This window comes from Meleagris gallopavo, chromosome 5, assembly GCF_000146605.3.
Source record: "Meleagris gallopavo isolate NT-WF06-2002-E0010 breed Aviagen turkey brand Nicholas breeding stock chromosome 5, Turkey_5.1, whole genome shotgun sequence".
NCBI lineage: Eukaryota > Metazoa > Chordata > Aves > Galliformes > Phasianidae > Meleagris > Meleagris gallopavo.
Genome location: NC_015015.2, coordinates 20,845,898 through 20,864,486, shown reverse-complemented (window position 1 = coordinate 20,864,486; position 18,589 = coordinate 20,845,898). Strand labels below are relative to the sequence as shown.

The following is an 18,589-nucleotide window of genomic DNA, read 5'->3' as shown; positions in this document are numbered from 1 at the left end:
CTCAGCACAGACTCCTCCTTCTCTGGTTGCTACCATCCTAAAACAGCCATAGAGATGCCACAGTCCTGCTGATTGGCCACTTGCCAACAAGAGCAGTCAATAGCTCCAACTGAAACAAGCCAGTCCAGTCCCCACCACTGCCTGCCTCTCTTGAACACCTTCTCTACCACACAAATTGTTTCAAGGTCCTCTAGCACCTCAGCCTGCGAAGTATTTTACATCCTTGCATCAGCCAGGAGCTCTAACGCAAATTTGGCAGAGCCATGCTGCACACAGACCTTGCCCAAACCCTCTGTGCTCACCGAGACCTCTGTGCTGGTGTCACAGCTGCAGAGCCACACAGCAGCCCGGTGGTTTACACCGTGCCATAGCTGATCAGCAAGGATTTTGCCACAGGAGCTGCTCAGGAAAAGCAGAAGAGTTTCTTAGTCCAGCTGTTGAGTAAGGAGTTAATGGAAAAGGGAAACCTCTAAAAATGGTATACTGCTTATGTTTGTGTTGCATCTTTTTTTAGCTGCTATTTAATTGCCTGGCTTTAGCCCACAAGACACGTCAAGCTGCGATGCTTGCAAGGGGCACCCCTCTGTGTTGGACAGGGGAACTACATGGGGCCAGCAGGAACAAGCCCAGCAGTGCCGCACCTCAGTCCTGCTGCTCACCAGAGGAAAGTCAAAACTCACCTAGGGATGTTCCCGTCAGGCTTTTCTATGTTCTCCTCCTCAGAGCTGGTCCCATCAGGGCGACACAGCTGAGGAGCCCTAAATGCAGCCAAATACCACAGGCCCCAGCACTGATCATCAGGGAACTTTCTTGGTAAGTTCTTTCAATTGCAAACCCAATGGGATAAACATTACATTTACATTTCTTTCCATTCCAAAATATAACCCTATCCCTTAAAATAAAGATCGTGGCATGAAGCCCTGAAGGGTTTCATCAGAAGCTGTCAAAAATACGCTACCTGACTATAACAACACATTTTTATTCATTTTCTCCTCTGAGATTTGTAATGTGTGTTTTCTCCCATTTAACAGATCATGGAATTGAGGTGACAGCAGTGACAGATAGCACCTTATAGCGGGCATTTTATCTACTTCCTCTAAGACGTATCTCCTCTGACACTTCACCTGGGGACCCATCTTCAGACTTGTTTCCATAAAGACAGCCGTGCTGTACAATGTCTGTAAAGCAAAGATAGAAAAGATTAATCTGAATCTAGGGTTGGGGAGGGAGCACGAAGGGAGCACGGAAACTTAATCTTCAACAATTTGTGTGTGTGTGTGTGTGTGTGTGTGTGTGTGTGTGTGTGCGATGACCTGAACCAGGAAGCAATGCTTGCGTCACCAGGAATTCCTCCGCCTCAGAGTACACGTGCGTTGCTGGCTCGGGTACAGTGCTCATGTCACCACAGCATGCCACCACTGCTCCCCCCCCACCCCCTTCTCCATGTAACAAACTTTCAGAGCCACTTTCTAGTTCAGCTTGATTGGTTTATTTTAGTTTTACACTTTGTCCCTCACATACAGTTATTTCATAGTCCTGTACGGTTAGTTTTCTACAAAAATATCAATTTTTCAAAAGCAGAAAAGAGGGAAAGATATATTTTAATATATAAAAGGAAAAAAGCTAAATCTGACATTTCATTATATTCTTAAAAACATTCCAGTCTATTTACAGGTGTGTAAAAAACAAAATCTCCAGGTCTCTTGGTCTAGTGAGAATGTGCGCCTTGCAGGGGTTTCCTTCTCCTGACTCGAAAACCTTTTCATTTCATGTCACATTCTTGCATTATTGCCTCAAAAGACAGCATACATCATTTTTAAAAGATTTATTCCAAATAAATGGGAGTATGAGGAAAACAAAACAAAAAAAAAAAAAGGGAGGGTGAGGGGGAGCAGCATTTAAATTCATAGCAAATTATTAAGCTGCAGTCAAGAGATGGTGAAACAAGGAGAAGCAAGAACAGAGAGCATTTCAAACATGCTTTGTTGCCCAGCACTGTACCAATCACTGCCTTCTGCAGCTAAAGTTGGGGTGTCTTCTTATCTAATGTACTACATGCAGGAACCAGCATTTTTCCAAGCATTTTCCATTACCTTGATACTGAACAAAACATCTACTAAAGCAGAACACTGATTTCAGATAACCTTTGCATGGCTTTAATGCTACCGCTTCCTCTGTCTTACAGAAAGAAGTCTGCAACGCACAAACCTTTTTAAAAGCACTCAGACAACACAATTCTGTAGTTATACATCAGCCAGGTGGGACCATGAAGGGGCAAGGTGCAGAAAGAAGTCAGTGACTGGGGATTTGAAAGGAATCACCGCTGTTCTGATTGCTGTTTCATGCATGGGGGGGAGGGGGACATAAAAGCACTTGGCAAAGCAAACTGCCATAGATTATTTAAAAAAAACAACTTCAGCCTATTAGAAATGCTCAGAACCAGATTCCCAGGTAAACAATTTTATGTCTGATGTAATGCTACTGAACTGATAAAGTTACTCCAGACTTCCACTGACTTAAAACAAGGTTTAAAATCCTTAACATTAAGCAAAATGCGTGTATTCACACATTAATTCCCTTTTCTAAGGCATTCAGTGAGAACTGTAAGACTCTGCATGACTCTCAGGCTGGCATATATTCTCTCTTCCAAAGAATTAATAAAATACTAGCATCAAATATTTAAATAGTGAATAAGCAAATGGCAATGAGATACATGTAACTGCTTTAAAACGCATCACTTAGAGTGGTAAGGTGAAGACACTTATTCATACAGGCTCTGAAGTAACTTGCTTGCATACCTAGCTATAAGGTCTCCTCTCCTTCGCAGCATAATAGATAAATCATAAAAAAGACCAGGAAACACCCAAGATATATGCACCCCCTAGGGAGCCCAAACAGACACAGATCCAGAAGTTGCAGCTTACCCCACGTGGCTGCACAGCATGTAGAGCAAACACTGCTCTCTAACTGTGGAAGAACATCCCTCAGCACTGCACAACCTCAGTGCGGGAAGATGAGATTCCTCCTGTAGTGCCTCACACCAAAGACTGGGAATATGGGAGGGAGGGGAAAATCCCAGCTGCTGCTGCCAGAACAGTAAGTCATGGGATTACGTTCCTAAATGTAAAGCAAAATGCACCATCTATTTTCCAAATTCTGTATCGTTTTCACAGCCATGCTTTCTGCCTTCTAGGAGCAGTTCAGAAGCCCCTCAAGCGCACCATAACTCCTGTTTACAAACTTGATAGGAAAAGACTGTGTGTGCACTCATTAACAAATCATCTCCCCTAGGCTGAAAATTTCATTTTTCAAGAAAACTATGAAAACAAAAATCGTGTACAAAAATATAAATATCTTTACAGTCTGCAGGCCCTTCACCTCCTACAGAGGGACAGCAAAGAGCACCTACAGGTTATTGAGTAAGCAGTGGCAGAGAAGAATAAAAATACATCTTGTGATTCAATACTGCCCTATTTCCCTGGTAATGAGCATTTTTGTTGGCTTTTTTTTTTTCCTATACACATCTTGTGCAAACGCAGTGAGAAACCTCTGAGTACCTTTCCTGAATTCATGAAGAAATGTAAGGTTTGAAAAGCTATACACACATATTTTCATATATACATTCAAATATACACCTCACTCATTTATTTTAGGCTCCAACAGCCCTGACAGTTCTGTACCAGTTCTGTTCCAGATACAGTTCTGCATTTCACGAAGAAACACTTCCCATTAACACATCTAGCAACCAAATGCATCTTGAAGAACGGCAGGAGGAATGAAGAAGAGAACTAGGAAAATGCTCCAGCTACTTCAGCATTGTATTTAGAGATGGAGCAAAGAGGTACCCAAATTCTTCTCTACTCTCTGAACTCTTCCCTTACAAATGCCCGAACCATCAAAGAGAGAGTTATCTGGATAGGGGCATGAGGTGAAAGTGGTGGGTTTTCAATTTTTTGTTTTTTTTTTTTGTTTTGTTTTTTGTTTTTGTTTTTTTTTAAGAGTTTACATACTGTTCTAGTTCTAATTACAGTGGGAAATATCCTTCCCACGTACTAAGAGTTCTGTGCATAAGCTACTAAAAGGAGTCTGCCGGAGCACTAGCACCAAGGAACAGAAATGCTTCACTTCAGCCCTCCACACAATCTGCAGTTTCCCTTCTGCTGTTCTAGGTAACAAATCTGAGAGTAATTGCAATCTCATTTCTGCACATGCATTGTATTCTGCAAAACACTGGGTACAATAAATGTGAACAATTTCATTTCTGCATAGATAGCTTGCCTGGTACAAAACCAAATACACCTGATTTTAAACTCAACAACAAACAGCTGCCTGTCTACTGGGAAAAAAAATCTCTGTCAACAGCCTAAGTTTCTCAGTCCTTTTATAAACTATTTCCTTGAAGATCCTATTTTGGAAGGATACCACATGCCCAGCAATGGTTTACAGATCATCTTCCATATTTTGTGAAGGGGAATGAGAACTCCCCAAATACAATAGTGAGGTAAAAACACATCAACATGCTTTAGTTTCAGAGCACTTATTTCTCAGTTTGGGGCCTGCCCTCAGATGAATAGTGCTGATGCCACACAGAAAACAGAGTGCTGCAGACAAGGGAGGTTGCCAGACACAGCTGTTGGTTCACTGCTCCAGATCTCCATTCCACTCTCTGATAAAATATACGCACGCTTATTTGCCAACTGAATTTGAAGGTAGGGTCCCAGAATTACTAAATTTTGTACCCACAGGAGCTAATGCTGGCATTGCTTTGTTATCCTGTCCTTCTTGAGCGGTTACAGATGAACTTTTTACCCCAGTGGGCGCCAGTTTTGCAACTACAGGTGCCAGCAAGGGCATCACTTTAGCACTCTGCCCTTCCGAGTCCACTGGCAGACTTGCTACTTTTAAGCCAAGCGGTGCCAGCTTGGGCATGGGCCTCCACAAAGTGTCAGCATTACTAGCTTCTGGGTTAGTTTTCATCTGCAAAATCGGTGGAGTCACACCAGTGGCCTCTGCCAAGTTTGCTACAGTTTTGCCATTCCCGCCACTGGTTATGGACAGGTTGGGAAGTGCATCCTTCATTTCAGCACCGATTACTATTTTTAGAACATCTGCTTCAGATGAAGGCTCCCCAGAGTTCTTGTCCCCCTCAGTAAGGTCATCATCTTCCAGGTGCAGCAAGAGAGGGCTTAAAGAGCCACCGCCCTCTGGAACCTCAGAAAGGTCTTTAAAAGCGCCTCCCAGATGTCCGAACTGGAAGGAAGAACCATCTGCAGTGGTGAGATCACTGGCTGTTCCCCGGCGACCCTCTGCATCTCCATGGGAGAAATCTGAGCTTAGAGCGCTGGGTAGCTCTGACATACCTGAAGCGTCATCATTCAGTTGCTGATTGAGAAAAGCAATCTCATTGAGCAGTGAAGTGAGGGTCTCATCAGTGTCATCACTCTCCTCAATGCTGCTCAGTAACTCACCTGCATCCAGTTCTGCTTCCTCCATTGCAGAAGCTACTTTCCTCAGTTCCATTTCTATCCTCGAATCTTTGATCTGCAGCTTGCGAAATGGCAGTTCTTTCGTTTTTAATCTTTCCCCTCCGTGATCACCATCCTTCTTCCTGGCTTGGCTTCCTACAAGCTCACCAATGCAGAGCTTTTTGCCAAAAGACTCTGGAGGTTCCTTTGCACACGATACATTCTGGAGCTGTGGAAAACCATCTTTATTTTCAAAGAAACCTTTCACGGAACCTGTGCTACTTCTTCCCTCTCCGTCACTGTCTCCAGGACACAGTTTGTTTTTTTCTTCTAAAAGGATGCTGTCACTTTTCCTACTTTCAAGAGGTGCCACCAAAGATTTCTCAGAAGCCTGAGTACTTGCAGCTGCCGTGTTAGAATTTTTGTTTCTGTTCGGGTTTAGGCTCAGGCCTTCTTCAGCAGCCAGTGATGTTACATTAACAATCTTTGGCATCATGAATGAATCTTCACTTTCTGCAAAACCAAACAAAGCACAATCCATCTCGATCCATACTAACAGCAAGATAATTCCTATTTATATTTCATTTGCTTACTTTCTCGAATAAGCTGCAATTCACAATTTAAACAACTTGCACAGTTTTGGTTAAGTGAAGAGCCAAAATCTTAATAGTGTAGCTTTCAACTTGTTAAAAAAACAAACAAAAAAAACCTACTTGCCCAGTCCCTTCCTTCAAAAGGTTGGCACAGATGGAAGCAACTGTAACACACACAGCTCTTACAGTGATGCATGAGGAAAACAAAATCTTCGCCCTCACAAGGATTTTCAACAGCCCCACTATCACTTTTTCCTGAACTTCCCTAGTGGGATACATTACTCCATGGACACGTTCTAGGCCTCAATTCTTTTTAGTTTGCTAAGGGCAAGAAGAATTATTTAGACTAAGAGAAATATTAAAAAAAAAAAAAAACAAGGGGGGAAAAAAAAAAAGAAAGCTCTTGTATTTAGTCCTTTAAGGACCTTCTAATCTGTTAAAAAGACTTAATACTGATTTCCCTTGAAAACCCAGACAACAGCATCTATTTTTACTTCCTAAAAAGAAAAATAGTTCAGCCTCATTTTTGCAAGGGTAACTTTCCCTACATACATGCAGAAAAATCCATAAAAAATAAAGAGCCTACCTGAATGGGACTCTGGGGCTGGTACTACTGCTGAGGGTACTGGGTTTCCAGCAACAGTTGATAGTGTAATGGGAATGGCAGAGTTAGTAAGGATTCCTTTTACTTGGACAGGAACTGTTGATCCTGGCAGCTGAATCATCACAGAGGCAATACCTTACCCAAAAAAAGGGGAATGGGAATTCAGTGGAAACAAGATCCTTTCAGATACTCAGTCAAGCCTGGAAAATAAAATCCTTACACTTCCATGCAAGACTTTACACGGTAATACCAACTGAAAGTGGTAAAAGATATAAATATAGATAGGTTAGGTGACGAAAGAGATCTCATGTTTTTCCTTCTGCCTTTACTTTCTTGAGACTTCCTATCTCCCTAATTTGGGAACAGTGAAAATTTAACAGATTTTACTTACCTGCTGGCAAACTGACTGTTTGTGATAATTATATAAAATTCATTTTATCAAAGTCAGGTTCTACCTCTAAGAATTCATTCTAGAATTCATTCTAAAGAATGAAAAGTAAAAGGAAAAATTGAATATTACCATGTAAACACACATGCACGTCTCTGAATGCATGGTATATCTGTTAACGTGTTCTCACACGACCGTACCTTGCTGTGCTGTCATGGTATTGCCGACAGCTCGAGGCTTTAATTCAGCCTGCAAGAGCGTGGAGGGCACAGCTGCTACCTGCCCAGGTACCAGTGGGCTCTTCAGCGTGAGCACCTGCCCCTGGGGAGTCATCACTAGGCTTGCAGCAGTTAGTGTCAGAGAGGACGAGGTGTTCTCTGTAAAAAAGAAACATGTAGATCAACAATTTATTTTGGCACAGCACCTGTAATGGCAAACAATTCCCTGCAATCCAGCATCAAGCACAGGCATGCAAGAAGCTCCAGCTAGAAGGTTCATGAGCCTGAGATTAGAAAGCTGCTACAGAAGTGACACAGGCTCCAGGAACCCTCTCTATGCAGCAAGAAACAAATCCATACTTCCCCTTCACACAGTCTAATAGCCTTAACCGCTTAGAGTGACATTCTGAACAAACATCACTTCAGTCTTGATGAAATTAAAAGGTGACTTCATTCAGTGACAAGTGATTTTTAACCCACCTGTGGTATGGCTTCCTTTTCTGGCAAGTATCAATGGCTTGCCTCTTCTATTTGTCATAGGCACTTTGCTCAGATCTCTGGGTAGAGCAGAAGATGCTTCTTGATGTGTGCTAGCAGGTGAGGTTACAACAGATTCTGCTGGTTGAACATTTTTCTTCTTTTTTTGTGCTTCTACAGCTTTTTGTTTGGCATACATATATTCTAGCTTCTTTAGGACAACCTCTTCTGTCTTCCCTATAGAAACACCATTGGAAAGTTAATCTATCTTTCCAAAGACTCTTTCCAAACCTAAACATGTGAGAATGGAACTTCAAATTTATCACACTGATGTGATTTAACTACTTTAGGGGAGATAACCTCACTAAGTAAAGAGCAGACTTAAAAGAAGAAAGTAATAATTACGTATTTAGTACAATTTTTTTTTTTTCTTTCAGAAACATCCATGCATTTTAGAACTTTTCTGCAACTTTGATAAGAAGAAATCAGCTTGGATGTGCAGTAGCTTCTGTTCAACAAGTATCATTGGAAGACATCCACATCTCTGGAGAAATACCTCACATCTTTCCTAATAAGCATGATTATCAGTGTTATTCGTGTGTTGTATGAGTTTTCTTGGACTGACACATGTGGTTAAATAACATCTAAAAGAAAACTCACAAATAGTTCAGCATTGTTTAATGTTACAATTTTCATATCAAAACAAGATTTTTATAAATCATGTTTTCTGTAGATGTTCACAATTTGTTGGTCCAAGGTGAAATAACTACACTGATCTCCTTACAATTTAGAGTTTAAGTTCTAACATGGCCCCTTCCAGCTCAGGATATTCAGTGATTCCATGGGTCTCAAATCCCCTCAGTGAGCAGCAGCTCAGAATACACTGCAATTCTGCTTTACAACAGAGCCACCTCCTCCATCCAGACATTACAAGCGCTAGTTTTCAAAAAAGCAGGAAATGGATAGTTATTTGCAAAATAGAGCAAAGAGTCAAGAGGTTTTGGTACTGATGTTATCAAGAACATAACTCTGCATACTCATGAAGCACTGAGCAGAAAAGCTGTTTTGGGAAGCGATCAGTGACAGAATTAATTTTTTTTTCCCCACTAAAACATATCCAGTAAACAGGAACTGAGGCCTATGGCTTGTAGCACAGAGATCATTCTACATTTCCTTTAGGGACTAAGGAAAATAAAAGCATGTGTATCACACAGAGGCTTGGCAAGGCTGGCATCAAGGGCCTATCTAAATTTCATGTGAACATTAATGACTTACCCAGATCCTCCCAAGATTACTCTACTCTTTACCACAATTGAAAGTCTTCTTTTTCGTTATTCCATGTGGTTTCTATCTAAAAAACATCCTCACCTGAAAGTATGGAAACTTTTCGAATCAAAGTATCCTGTTTGCGCGCCAGTAAGTTCTTCTGTCCAGTAAGCTTATCCGCCTGATCAGTCAATCCCTGGATTTCATCAAAGGCCTAGAAAAATGTCAGGAAAATGACTTATATGTGAAGAACACATAGAATTACAAAATATTTTTCCTTCCAATAAAGTTTTATGAAATTTACTTAGACATTCTGATCATCTTAAGAAAGCAGGACTCAGAATCAGGATTTGAAGTGTATCACATAAAGCTAGCTTTCCCTAAAGGCAAGCTGAAAAGTGATAAATATACTGGTCACCCCTCCTCTCAAGTTCTTCCATTTTAAAGAAAAAAGTCTTATCTCACCATGTCAGGGTACAGCTGACAAACATAATTATGTATCTACAACTTAAGTTTTGTTTCCTGATATTCACGTGATGGGGCAGTGCAAGTAAGCAAATGACACAAAGTTGAGAGGAGTGGCAGACACACCAGAGGGTTCTGCTGTTACCCAGAATGAAATTAACAGGCTGGAGAAAAAGGCCAACAAGAACTTCATGAAATTCACTGAGAAGTGCACCTGTGGTGGAACAGCTCTAGGCACCAGTATATACTGGGAGTCACCCAACTAAAAAGGAGCTTTGTAGAAGCTGGAAGAACCTGGAGGTCCAAATGAACACCAAGTTGAAACATAAGTCAGCAACACGCCCTTGCTACAAAGTAGACTAACAATACACTGTGCTATATTAAGCAAATTATTGTCAACAGTGCAGGGGGTGGTAATTCCCTCTTCTCAGCACTGGTGAGGCTATACCTAGAGTAGTGTCCAGTTCTGGGCTCCCTAGTACGAGAGAGGCATGGGCATATTGAAAGAGATTAAGGACATCTCCCCGATGAGAAAAGTCTGAGACTCTGCAGCCTAGAGAAAGCTTGGCAGGGGATCTTATGGACATATATAAATACTTCAAGGGAGAAAGAAGATGGGGGTGATAGAGCACAGGCTTGTCTACAGAGGCTGTGGAGCCTTCCTCCTTTAAGCTCTTCAAAAGATGCCTGGACACAGGTTTGAACAACCTCCTCCAAGTGGCCCTGCCTGAGCAAGGGCTGGACCAGATGGCCTTCAGAGCTCCCTTCCAAACTCAACTATTCCATGACACTTTGTTCAGATTAAAGCTCCCTCACCTAGGCTTCAAAATACTCACTTGCTTGAGAATGTAGCATTTGGACACCTTGGAAAGACTGTGCAACCCCAGAGCTCTCTTCAGTTTTTCAAAGAGATCTCTCATTTCATTACGTCGCCGGCGCTCATTTGCTGTGTGTGTCTGGCGGTAATGAGCAAAAGCTTCTTCCTCGGACTTCTGCCTTCTGCTCCAGATTGGAGGATTCTGCTGGAAAAGTAACCATATGGACCAGTTAAAAGTAAAAAAGGAAATGTAACAGCAAACTATTCAAAGGCATGCTTGATTTGCAATGTTTCACTAGACACCTGAAGATATCACATCATGCTATTCATTTATTATGTCTTCACGACAGCTCAGTGTCAGAAGCATGAAATGCCGACCAACAAAAAATGACCAACATAATCACATCAATCCTAAAAGGAACAATCACGAGCAGCCCTTTCTATCTATGAGCTTTCCATTTTTGCAGTACAAGGCTACATAGGTAAGTCACAGCATTACAGCAAAATCACACATTTGAGCCCAGTGTTTTTTCCCCGTTTGTCAAAACTCATACCAGTAAATGAAAATATCCCATCAGTATTTTTCCCTGACATTAAACTAGTTTCGTTTGTATTTTGTTTGATGGGTAAATGTAAATAGGAGCGAACAGACAAAAGACACTGTTGATACTGATCACCCCAGACACCTACCAATTAACAGACAATGCTGAAAGTCAGACTCTGATTTTGATTAATTTTGTTTGTGTCCAGAAAGCTTGACAGTAATGACTACCCTTACAGGTTTGAAGATTTGATTTTTTCAGCATTATTCCTACAGCTTTTTTATTATTATATTTATTTAATGATGAAATAATACTTTAGAAGTCTTAACGTACTTTGACATCATTTTTGGGTCTACGACAAATCCGAGGGAATTAGCAGAAAGACTCCTCGGGTTCAGCAATAATATTTCTGAGTCCTCTGGCCTCAGGAGGAGTCTGAAGGCTGACTCCTGATGCTGACTTTTGCCCTCAGAGGCAGAATGAGCACAAGTAAGGCTGTAATTGCATCTGCTTTTCTGTTGGGCGCAGAATTCCTTTAAAGGAAGGGCCTCTTGTCAGTTTCAAGGGCAGAGGGAATAACAACTGAGGAGGCAATGTGCCCTGTAACCCATCTTCACCTCAGGCAAAAACGGACATACCAATCTGCTCTAATATACAAAACATTCACCAAATTCACAACGCACCTCAAACCCCACCCTCCCAACAGGTAGCTTTAAATCTGACTTCAGGTGCACTGCTGACATTTATCACAGACAATTAGTGAAGCGTGCCTTAAAGTGACCCTAATATATAGCATAAGTTCAGAAGGACTGCAATGAGTTTAGGTTTGAACTTGCCTAAGGACGTATTATTTAAATTGTTTTCAGAAATCCTTTGCCCTATGCTGCAGTCTATATAATCCTACATATTATTGTCTTACATATTTTATGGGTGCCGTTGAAGTTGTTTACACCAAAATCACAGAACCTAAGAGAACATAATAGCAAGTAAGAGGCAGATATTTCTCCTGTACAAGAAGTTGAGTGAGAAATCACCGATGGCAGTTGCAGTCTTTTTTTCTTTAATGAGATTTGGACTGCTTCCCCCTTCCCCAACATATATTTGGTTTCTTGCACTTAATCATAAACAACACAGAAGGTAGATAAATTGCATTAGAGTTGCGCTCGAGATGAAAATTTATCTTTAAAATGGAGATGTGATACCAAAAGGAAAGAGGAGAGCATATACCTTCGTAGGACTTTCTGTTAATTTTTCATCCGAAGAATTACGAGCATGGTATCTGGAAGAAAGGTAGAAAGTTTTTCCCAACACTACTCATCTCATGCACTCTATCCTTGTTAAGTATATTCCAACAGCCTAGAATTGCTCATTTTTATCCCCTGAAATTAACTTTTCCTTTTAACTACGTGAAAGCAGAATACTGTTGAGCTTTCTCAAGGAAGTCAACTATCTTCAATGCCAGCGTCCTGGAAAAAAAAAAATCAGCTGTTCCAAAAGCTGTGAAATTAGTCCACAGTTCAACAGTAAATTAAGCCAGTGTCTGTTAACTTCAGGAAGTATTTCTATTTGATTTTAGATAGTATTTTGGCTGTTGTTTTCTTTTTGTAAACACAGATTAACACTGATGATGTAATCATACCCCCAACCAAGACAATCAATCAAAATCCTCACCTTCATTCCTACCCTAACATATAAAAACAGCTTCCTCATATCATTTCTCAGGCATTGAAGAAAACAAAGAACAACACACATACAAAATAATTATTTGTGCAAAACATAACATCTAGTTTTCTCACTGAAGGATCTTGACAACTTACAGAGAATAGCTCTGTTGCTCTCTAAGAATAAAAACTGAGCTGTATCTCTGGAAGGAAAAAAAGAAGAATCATCTGGGAGGCACAGAATAATTCCCATCAGATTTTTTCTTAAATTTCTATGAAGTTCTTCAAACATTTCCCTTACTTATTTTGATACAGCTGAGGAATAGCCATGACCATCTTCACATACTTTAAATAAACAATGTTTTTACTTTGCATTGTCATTATAAATGCAAATGTAGCAGCAGCAGCAACAAATAAAAACAGAACAAAAAAAAAAGAGCCAAGCTATCCAAACATGGCAGGCTACATACGAATAAGAAAAGGCTTTCTTCATCCAGGGCAATGGTCCCAAAGTCAAAGCTTTCATTTACAGGATCATGGACGAAATCCATGACTGCTCCTGCCTAGAAATCTACCAGCAAGAATAAGCAAAACAGAAGCTTGCAAAATCATATTAAAAGCAAGGTGACCATGCTTGTAATATTCAGTTTGCAGAAAGGGAGACTATTTAGTAATAAATATTACACATTACAAGATACATATCCTCATGAACAAATCAATTGCAGAGAAATTTAAAAAACAAAACAAAGCAAAAGCTACGATACCTCAAATCTACTTAGTTCTGACAGCCCCATCCTCAGACACCAAGATGCACCAGCGCTTAGGAAAACCTGACAAGCCTTGCTTTATCTTACCATTACGCGAAATCTCTTGTTTAATAGGCTTACTCAGTGTCAGCTCAGCAATAAAATACAAAACTGTAGTGCTCTCCAAGGATGCTTACTTCTCTTTGGAAGGTCGGATTTTAGCAGCTGTGGCCTTCAGACGGGCAATGTTAATCTTCTCTGAAAGCTCCTCCACGGTCTCAATGTCCACCTGCTCGTCATCCTCACTGTATTCACACGCATCCTGGAACAGTTTTTGTTTTGTTTTTTAAAAATGAGTATCTACTTAGCAATAGAGCTCAGGCCAAAACAAGTTGCACTTCAGTCTCAAAACATTGTAACATTAATTAGAGAACAGCACTCTTCAACTACGCCGGCCAATCAGCAGTGCTAAGCAGGCGGTAAAGCAACTGTCACCTGAGGAATGCCTCACATGAGCAACTTCACAAAGTTTATTTCAGCAAAATCCATCTCTGTCATTTGTGCGTTTAAAATTAGTCCGATGAAAAGCCTTCCCAGGGCAGATTTCCTGCCCACATTTCAAATAAGGCCAAACTACCTTTACAACCACCTACTGTAGACTTGCTAATTAGTACTGTTTTGACTTGAGTTGAAACAGTTTGCACTTTGGTAATGGTGCTTTTACACCTAAGAGCAACAGGCAGAACATCATGAAACTGCGCTTCTTTGAGTCATACAGAAAACTTGTTAGGTGATAGATTGTCATTTTTGCTCTTTCTAAAAAAATGACCTGTAACTATTTTAAATATCCAGAACTTCCTCAAAAGTACTATTTCTCCATGCTCTACTGACTCAAAAAACTTGATAATCATCTGTGAAGACAGAGCTAGAGTGCCAATGCAGAGCTGTAACTGTTAAATACTAACCCTGTGGCCATTTTTAGCACCAGGTTATCCTCCCCACAAAGAAAATGAGCCTTATTCAAGCAATTTTTATTTTTTTTTAATTACAGCTTTCATTATTTAATTATTATAAAACGTGGCTTTCTTACAGAATGCAGATCTTTCTCCTTCTACAGTGGAAAATGCCATTAAATCTCCTTTCTCTGTTCTACTCATCCCAGTTCCCTGACGAACTACATCTCACTCTCCTCCTACTCTTCTCTCCTGTCTTTCCTTCCTTCTCTTTCTTTCTGGGGAGTTGTAATCTCCTCCTTCACTGAACAGAATACTTACCTGAAACTAATGTAAATAGTTAATCACAAAAACCACTAGAGAATAGAATATGAAAAAGGCAGTATGCAGTACCAGAAGAAGGCCTTTAATAAATGCCAATTTTATAGATTATCAGCAGCTCATTAGTGATAGAGCACAGTTACACTGCTGTTCTAGGAAACTCTTATTAGAAAGGAGAAAGCATTGGATTTTCTCAGTTGGACATGGATTAGACTGTAGTGATGTAAATAAAAACAATAATAAAAAATAAGAGTGCCTAAATTATCCCACAAGCATAACTAATGTGTTGTTAATGATGAATACTTACAATTATCACTCACGAAATTCATACCTGTGAAGTTCTTAGCTATGTTAATTGAAACATTCCCAATTTACAGCCAGGAGCACTCTTTGCTGATAATTTCCTTTTTGACAGAGGACTATGGTCTCTGACAGCTTTCAGTGTGACACAGTAAAGAGTACGGTGAATCGCCCTGTTAGTTCCCAACACCCCATCAGAGTGACCACTACACACTGCCACAGAAAATCATGTGGTTCTTTTTCAAAGTCTTGTATAACAACATCTCCCATGGCTGTGTGATAGTGGCTATAAAAAACAGCAACTGTTGTAAAAAATTATGTCTGCCCTCCTTTACTAATGCCTATGTTGGTACTGTAGCCTTTAGAAAAGTATATAGTGTCTACGTACAGATAGAGAGAAAGTGTAAATGTGTTTATAATGTGTGTGTGTATATGTGTACATATACTACGTCTACATAAACATACACATTACTGCCTACAGAATCTTCTAGTCTTTTAAGTAGAATGAAACCACGTAAGGTCCTCTACATAAAAAAAAAAAAAAAAGAACTCCTAACTACTCACGTATGCACAAGCTGACTTCTTCCTAAACAGTGAATTATCAAGAAATTACTAATGAAATAAAGGAAGATGAATCTCAGATTACCAGCTTCATCTGATCCAGACCCAAACAGAAAAGCATCCTCGCTTCAGCAAGCTGCTCTGCACACTCCCTAGTAGTCAGTCCATGCTTTTAAAACATCACGTCTTTTGAAAAAGGAATAGAAAACAGCAAGGAGAGTGAACTCATGTGAGCAGCCGCTCTCCCTGGAGAACAACCGCACTCGTTCTCTCAAAAATGACAGTTCCAGTATAAAGAGAAAGCAGGGAATTAAACCAAATTCTCATCTGACTTTAGAAGTATGGTACTGGCATCGGCAGAAGCATTACGACTTACTGTCACTCTCTGTGCCTAAAAGCCCACAGACTCCTTACTGCTTGCGTCCTGTAAATGTTCCTCCACAAAGCAAGACTTGTCAGCGCTGGGATCAAGCAAAGCACTGAGAAAAAGCACCATCTTTACTAAGGAAGCAGTATATATCAGTTGGAACTTGAGGGGCTGGTCAGGAGCTCTGTTACCCCTGTCCCCAAGGCAGACAGCGCTAGAATGAAAGTCAAGAGATACCATACGGCTGGGACCCGGAGAGGTCCAACCACATACTGCCTCCAGTTGAGATCCAGAATACGGAGCTACTGAAAATGAGACCAAGGTGAGACCCTTGTTCACTTCTGCCTAAATATTTTAATAGCTTACACATACTGCCTGTGATCAGGGTGCAGCTTTGCTGCATGCCTGGAAAGTGGGTCTGTATGCTTCCAGAAACTTCAAGTCCTACCACATAAAAATCTAACTTGAAAAATATCACTTATCCATACAGACAGCAACTTTTCAACAACTTCTCACATTTCTATTTACTTGTTACAACCTTTGTCAATATTCAGCTTCAGTGAATGTTTTTTTATTTCGATTTAAATCAAGTCACTGGGTTCTTAAGAAGACAGATGCATCCAAATTGCCTTTCAGTCAAGCCAGAGCTACATTTCCGTTTGCCCGACTGAAAAGCAAAGAATGATCCATTTGTACAAGGTCACAGAACTGAAGAATGTAAACTTGAGTCTGAAATTAAGGTCTACTGACCGGGAAGAAAGGAGGGAAGGGTAAGCAAAACAAAACAAAACTAATTAGAAGTTGGAAGATGCTAAAATTACACCATTTTCCTAGAAGTGGACCTTCTGTGGAGCTTCAACAGGAAAGAAAAACATATAGCACAGCTGTTTCCACAGGTTTTTTTTTTTTTAATTCTCTATGAGCACTTCTAATCCTTTTTGCTCTCTTTGGTCATTCATAAAACTTCCCTTGTTGTTAGAAACCCACAGATATCTTCTACAGCGTTCCAATTTTATCCTGTGATTTTACATGCAAGAGATGCATAGAGTTTCTCTTAAGAGGGTGAAGCTGTGCAGGGAAGGAGGTTTCTGTAGGGTCGCTCTAAAGATGCTAGGACTCAGAGTGAGGAAAAAAAAAAAAACACCATGAAATTAACTTCTATTAGAACCATTATCATGGTTAAGCTCTTGAGAGCTGACAAGTTGCTCTGGATTTATCAAAGGATTGAAAGAAATGATCCAGCTACAGTTATTTTCACAATGAAACTTTTTACATGTTATCAAACTAGAAAAACAGTATTCCAAACCTGAGGCATGGTGTATTTTTCAAAGAAGACAGAGTAACTCTCCTCTGACCACTAAGAACATCATATCTTTCAATTTACAAGTCCTGCCTGTAAACATACGTAAAACTATCATCACTTTTTCTTCTTACTTTTAACAACAAAGGCAAAAATGCTTCAGGATGAAAAGCCTTTCCTCTCTAATTTTTTTTCCTGACTTCCCAGTACTAGGAAATATATCACCATTACATGCAACTAAGAAGTCCACTTCTTAAGTTCCGCCACGAGATCAGCCCATATCCGACACATGTAGTAATAATCCTCCATTGGCCAAATTCTGTGTAGCCTAGCATGAATGACTTCTGTTCTGGTTTCAACTTCTAAAGAGCTTGTGGAAGCTTCACCTTTCTAATGTTAGCCCTCCTGCAAGTCCCACAGTTCCGAGAACCACAGAATTTCTGGGTTAGAAGGGATCTTAAAGCTCATCCAGTTTCAACTCCCTACCATTGCACTGGGTAGCAAAACTTCCTGCTAGACCAGGTTGCCCCAAGTGCCACCCAACCTGGTTCTGAATATTTTTTCCCCAGTTGTGTCATCCACAATTTTTCTAGGCAACCTGTTTGTCACCCTCATAATAAGAAACTCCTTCCTCTCATCAACTCTAAATCCACTCTCTTATAGTTTAAAACTGTAACTCCAGTCTTGATCTTTGTGTGAAGTTTTTCTGTGTTGGTGAACAACAGGTCCAGCAACATATCTCCTCTGATTGGGCCTTCTATCTGTACTGAGAAGTTACCCTCAATGCATTCCATCAGCTGTAAAATTTCTAAATGCCTCTGACCTTAAAAAAAATGGGGACACAAAAGGAACAATCCTGCACTAAAACAAAGTCTAAAGTTGCTAAAGAAACATCAGCACTTTTCCCCTTTCTGCACTTTGATGTTTATTTCTAAGCACATTCTTCTTCATCTATCTGCTCCTGGCAGCCTACTTCCCTCTTGCTGGTTCCTGAACAGCAAACTGCCTAATGGCAGCAGGTCTTCTGTGACAGTGATAAGAAGGAAGGTAGATAACAGATGTCCTTAGAAATTACCCAAGGAAATCATTTCTGGATCTGCCTTGTACTCTACAGTGTCTGCAGTTCTCACACATGACACGTCTGTATCAAAAGCTCTGGACTCCTTAGAATTTGCTAAACCTTGGACCATCCAAAAGCATATTAAATTTACTTACTAAACTTACAGTGCTACAATCATTTGTAATGGTCTGTCACAGTTTTAAAAACCACTAAGTTACTACAACATTCTGAATAAAATACCTTGCTAGGCAATGAGAGGCTACTTTTACACTAGCAAATTAAACAAGACTATAGGACTCTATTATCCATAGCATTAAACCATCAGAACAACTCCTGACAAGTCTTAGCTTAAATCAACAACCACTCATGAACAATTCAGACATGATTTGTGACACAGTTCAGGCCAAGCAGCCATTTAATGTAATGCTTTGGAGAACAGGAGTTTAACATCATGTCTCAGACCACTGCAACAGAACTTGTTAAAA

The 18,589-nt window shown here is 40.3% G+C and overlaps 1 protein-coding gene across 5 annotated transcripts; it reads right to left on the bottom strand.

Annotated features, from left to right (window-relative positions):
• Positions 1–3,502: 3,502 nt before the first annotated feature.
• On the bottom strand, positions 3,503–14,228 carry LOC104911090 (MAX gene-associated protein-like). 5 transcript variants are annotated; one of them, XM_010711308.3, is made up of 8 exons: positions 13,440–14,067; positions 12,063–12,114; positions 10,313–10,498; positions 9,114–9,225; positions 7,749–7,982; positions 7,251–7,427; positions 6,645–6,797; positions 3,503–5,978 (listed from the first exon to the last, which is right to left on the bottom strand). In XM_010711308.3, the coding sequence occupies exons 3-8, from the start codon at positions 10,394–10,396 to the stop codon at positions 4,687–4,689; spliced, it is 2,052 nt and encodes a 683-aa protein (XP_010709610.1). In that variant the 5' UTR covers positions 10,397–10,498; positions 12,063–12,114; positions 13,440–14,067; the 3' UTR covers positions 3,503–4,686. The 5 variants fall into 5 exon arrangements, with proteins under 5 accessions (XP_010709610.1, XP_010709609.1, XP_019471075.1 ...); XM_010711307.3 differs by having other exon boundaries at positions 10,313–10,495; XM_019615530.2 differs by lacking the exon at positions 6,645–6,797 and having other exon boundaries at positions 10,313–10,495; positions 13,440–14,228.
• Positions 14,229–18,589: the final 4,361 nt, after the last annotated feature.

Excerpts from the sequence above, each read along its gene's own strand:
- LOC104911090 (XM_010711308.3), bottom strand. The coding sequence starts at position 10,396 with ATGAGAGATCTCTTTGAAAAACTGAAGAGAGCTCTGGGGTTGCACAGT. Across the intron at positions 7,983-9,113 it reads AAAAGTTTCCATACTTTCAG|GGAAGACAGAAGAGGTTGTC; the intron begins GTGAGGATGTTT and ends GTGTTTCTATAG. Across the intron at positions 6,798-7,250 it reads TACCATGACAGCACAGCAAG|GTATTGCCTCTGTGATGATT; the intron begins GTACGGTCGTGT and ends TTTTTGGGTAAG.